The sequence below is a fragment of the Ursus americanus genome, chromosome 5, assembly GCF_024610735.1.
Source record: "Ursus americanus isolate L20-20 chromosome 5, mUrsAme1.1.p, whole genome shotgun sequence".
NCBI lineage: Eukaryota > Metazoa > Chordata > Mammalia > Carnivora > Ursidae > Ursus > Ursus americanus.
In genome coordinates, this window is record NC_142131.1 from 82,148,449 (window position 1) to 82,153,726 (window position 5,278).

The 5,278-nt window shown below is 36.6% G+C and overlaps 1 protein-coding gene across 1 annotated transcript; it reads right to left on the reverse strand.

The window, feature by feature from the left end:
• Positions 1–1,421: 1,421 nt before the first annotated feature.
• Positions 1,422–2,417, reverse strand: LOC123780168 (olfactory receptor 2T8-like). The gene has a single exon (XM_045778955.2). The coding sequence runs from the start codon at positions 2,415–2,417 to the stop codon at positions 1,422–1,424; it is 996 nt and encodes a 331-aa protein (XP_045634911.2).
• Between the last annotated feature and the right edge of the window lie 2,861 nt (positions 2,418–5,278).

A 5,278-nucleotide genomic window follows, 5' to 3' on the forward strand; every position in this document is an offset into this window, starting at 1 on the left:
AACCTATTTTTTTTTAAATCCTTTTCCTTTAAGGAAAAATTACCTACTAGAGAAAAATGTATCAGATTTTTAAAGAATGATACCACCAAATGGAACTGAAATATATTATGATGCATAAATAAAACAAATAATAAACTTATAATTCTAGCCCAATGGACATTGAGGAAGAGATGTATTCCATAAATATTAATTTTACTGAAAATAAGTAATCTTTGAAAATAAAATAAAAGCATATTTCTCAGAAAAATGCAGTAACAATTACCCAAATATAATTTTATTTTTAAAAATTCCAAATAATCCTATGAATATCATATACTGTTTACTACAAAACCACCAAGTTGTTTTTGCATTGGAAGCATCTACATGTTTGGTTTTTTTTTCCCCTCAAAATGAAAACTGATCATTCACAAAGGAAGATATGCACATAGATGATGAGGTAATGAAAAAGTCCTTGGAAACCTTAATCATTAGGGAAATGAAAAATAAAAAGAAAATGAGTTAGTATATCCATACTAGTATAGCTAAAATGAAAAAGGTTGACATTACCCACGATTGCTGCCAATTGGAGCAAGTGGTAATCCTGTGACTTGCTGGTAGGCATGTAAAATTGAACAAACATTTTGTTGCACTGTTTACTAAAAAATTAGTCATGCCTCTATTAAATGAAATAAAAACATGTGATCCCAAAAAGGAAGCTAAAGTTATTTTTGTCATAATAGTTCTAGACTGAAAATAGCCCAATGTTCATCATCAAAGGGGTAAGAAAACAAAAAGTATTAATTTCAGAGATGGGAATACTATCTAGGAACACAAAAGAGAAATGTAAAATCATGGCAGAATCTTTAAAAACATACTGAGAAAAAGACACATGATATAAAAAATACACATTTTGTTTTCATGGAAGCAAAATTCTACAATATGCCAAACAGAATAGAGATACAAATCTGACCAGTAATTCCATCCTGGTTGAGTCGTTTTACTGGAAAAGGTCATGAAACACACTTCTGGTCTGGTGAGAATTGTTTCCTACTAGTTAGTGGGTAAGTTACAAGCCCAAGTTATTAAAATTGGTTGAGCAATCAGTTTTGAGCATTCCAATGTTTGTAAGCTATACCACCATTAAAAAGAAATTACAATTGCTGTTCAAAATTGTTTGATTACTTAGTTCATTCTTTGAACAAATACTTATTGTATGGTGTGATGTGAAAATATTTTAATGATTTGTGATTAACAGATTTTTAACAATCCACAATTTGATGTGTTGATGACAACCTAGGAAAAGATCCAGACTATGAAAGTCTATCTGCCTTTCAATGTAAAATTGTAACAAATATAGATGTAACAGATATATAACTTTTCTCTAGTAAATCCCACACAGTCACTTTATACAGCCTTTAAATTGGGGGCAAATCAATGTACTCTTAGTCATGACTTAAGGCAGCACGCTGATGCATATATTTTCTCAGGGCTTCCTTAACTTCACTGTTTCTCATACTGTAGATGAGGGGGTTCAACAAAGGAGTGAAGATAGTATAGAAGGCTGACACCACTTTATCATTGTTAGCTGACCTGTAGGATTTAGGTTGCATATAAGTAAAAATGGCAGCTCCATAAAAGAGTCCCACCACACAGAGATGTGAAGAGCAGGTGGCAAATGTCTTCTTGCGGGCTTCTCTAGAACGCATCTGGAGAACTGCTGCAAGGATGAGACTATAGGAAATCAGGATGAGAGAAAATGGGACCAGGAGCATTAACACACAGCAAATGTACATCACATACTCAAAAACAAATGTGTCAGCACAAGCCAAACGCACCAGAGTAGGGGCCTCACAGAAGAAATGATTGATCTCATGTGCATTGCAAAATGGGAAGCTCATCGTAGCAGCTGCCTGCATGAGCCCATCAGCTGCCCCTAGGAACCAAGACCCCATAGTCATTCTCAGGCATAATTGCCAGCTCATGAGAATGGGGTATCTCAGTGGGTGGCACACAGCCACATAACGGTCATAGGACATGGCTGCTAAGAGGAAGCACTCACCCCCTCCCAAAGTGAGGAGGAAGAAGATCTGCAACCCACAGCCAGCAGGGGAGATAGACTTCTTGCCTGTCAAATAGTCAGCTGCCATTTTGGGCACAATGGTGGAGATGAGCATCATGTCCATGAGGGAGAGTTGGCTCAGTAGGAAGTACATGGGCGTGTGGAGCCGGGCATCCTGGTGAATCAGGAAGATCATGAAGGCATTGCCTACTAGAGAGGTGAAGGCAATCATCAGAACCATCACAAAGAGAAATAGATTGGCTCCTGTGTGGTTAAAGAGTCCTAGGAGAATGAAATCTGAGGTGGTGTTCCAGATGTTCATGATTTCAAGCACGAGTGACACTGCAAATGAAGAAACAGATGACAGAGCTTTCATCATTTACAATGCTCTATTTCAATTATATAGTTATTGATAAGTACATGACTGATAATGATAAAACCTTTTTTCAAATCTTTCATCTGCCATTTGCAAAAAAAAAATTAACTTGGACATAAAGTTAATTTCAACTTTTTCCAACTTATTGTCATTTTCAAAGTTTTCAAAATAAATACCTCCATCTTCATTATTGATTGATAGGCATAATAAACATTTGTGATCAATTGAAAGAATATGATAATGTGTCTTTGCAGCACCTGACACCAACATAGGTGAGCAGGAGGACATTATTCACATAATTTGTAATTTATGTTAGTGCCTTGCCTTGTATCATGCATAGTTAATGTTCTTAGAAGCTGAGTTACAGAAATGTGTTTAACTATATAAAAAGTAGATCCTTGAGGATGACAATGCTATGGACCCCATAAGACAGTAAAATCCCAACACCAGAGAAAAATAGTATATTCAGCTCCAGGTGTTGCCTCACAGAGCTATACAACTCTCTTTTTCTTTTTATTCTTTCTCTTATGCTTCTTCTCTGTTTCTTTTTTTCCTTTTTACCTTCTTCTCATTTCAACTAGATGTTTAATTATCAACTTATGTTTCATAGTAGCTTTTTAACTTGTACCTTTTCACACATATTTTTTTTTACAGACACATGCTTCATTGTAGTCTCCCCCCTCCATTATTCAATATTACCTTCATATGTATATAAGTTTTACTTTCCCTGTAATTTTGGGAAGTAGTGTCCTCTAACAAACAGACTGAAATACACACAGGAGAAACTGAAACCCCCTACTTTGTCCACACTGAGAGATTATAGACCCCTTTCACCTCACCTCTATTCTTTTAATTTTTATTTAATTTAAATTTTATAAAGTTTATTCTTGTGTTACATTTTGGCTTTGTTTTTTTCAGTTGTGGCTTCTGACTGCTCCAGATTTTCCAGGGTGCATCTTGCTTGGGTCATGGTTGATATTTTGGACTCTGTATATTCCCTCAACCGTCTCTCAACAGAATGACTAGGAGGAGGAACTCCCAACAATGAAAAGAGCCAGAGACAATGGCCCTCTTGCAGACCTAATGTATATGGCTATAAGCAAAATATCAGAAATAGACTTCAGGATAGCAATTATGAAGTCAATAGTTAGGCTTGAGAAAAGCATTAATGACAATATAGAATCTCTAAGGGCAGAAATGAGATCTAATCAGGTTGAACTTAAAAATGTTATGAATGGTATGCAGTCTAAACAGTATATTCTAACAGGCAGGGTAAATGAGGCAGAAGAATGAATTGGGATCCAGAAGATATGCTGATAGAAAAGAAGGAAGCCAAGGAGGATAAGGATAGGCAGCTAGATGCCCATGAGAACAGACTTAGATCAATGACGCCATGAAATGTACTAATGTCAGAATTATTCAGATCCCTGAGGGGGTGGAAAGACAGAGAGAACAAGAAGGTATATTTCAGAAAATCATAGCTGAGAACTTCCCTAATCTGGGGAAGGAAACAGGCATTCATGTCCAAAAGGCAGAGTGGACTTATCCCAAGATCAATAAAAATAGACCAACACCAAACATATAGTAGTAAAACTTGCAAATCATAGAGACAGGGAAGCTGTCCTGAGAGCAGATATGGGACAGAGATTTCTTACATATAGAGAGAGGAACACCAGAATAACGTCAGACCTGTCCACAGAGACCTGGCACTAAATGAGAAGAACATGTAGCCAAGAATACTTTATTTAGCAATGCTATCATTAAGAACAGATGGAGAGACAAGGAGTTTCCAGGACCAGCAGAAACTGAAAGAATATGTGACCACCAAGTGAGCCCTGCAAGAAATACTAAGGGGAATTCTATAAAAGAAGAAAGACCCCAGGAGTAATATAGACCAGAAATTTTCAGAGACAATCTATAGAAACAGGGACTTTATATGCAATATAATGGTGCTAAATTAATATCTTTCAATAGTTACTCTCAATGTAAATGGGCTAAATGCTCTCATGAAACAGCACAGGGTTTCATATTGGATAAAAAGACAGGGCCCATCCATACGCTGTCTACAAGAGATTCATTTTGAACCTAAAGACACCTCCAGATTGAAAGTGAGGGGATGGAGAACCATTTAGCACACTAATGGACCTAAAAAGAAAGCTTAGGTAGCAATTCTCATATCAGACAAATTAGATTTTATATCAAAGACTGTAGTAAGAGTTGTAGAGGTACACTCTATCATACTTAAGGGGTCTATCCAACAAGAAAATCCAACAATTGTAAATATCTATGCCCCCATCTTGGGAGCAACCAACTACACAAACCAACTGATAATGAAAATAAAGAATCATATTGATAGGGGTGCCTGAGTGGCTCAGTTAGTTAAGCATCTGCTTTTGGCTCAGGTCATGATCCCAGGTCCTGGGATCGAGTCCCACATCGGGCTCCCTGCTTGACGAGGAGCCTGCTGCTCCTTCTCCCTCTGTCTGCTTCTCCTACTGCTTCTGCTTGCTCTTTCTCTGTAAAATAAATAAATAAAATCTTAAAAAAAGAATCATATTGATAATAATACTTTAATATTAAGAGAACTCAATACTCCACTCGCATCAATGGAAAGATCACCTAAGCAGAATATCAAAAAAGAAACAAGAACTTTGAATAACACATTGGACCAAATGGACTTTGTAGGTATATACAAAACATTCCACCATAAAACAACAGAATACTCATTCTTCTCGAGTGCACACAGAACTTTCTCCAGAACAGACCACATACGGTCACAAATCAATTCTCAGTGAATACCACAAGATTGAGATTATCACCTGCATGTTATCAGGCCACAATGCTTTGAAACTGGAACACAATCA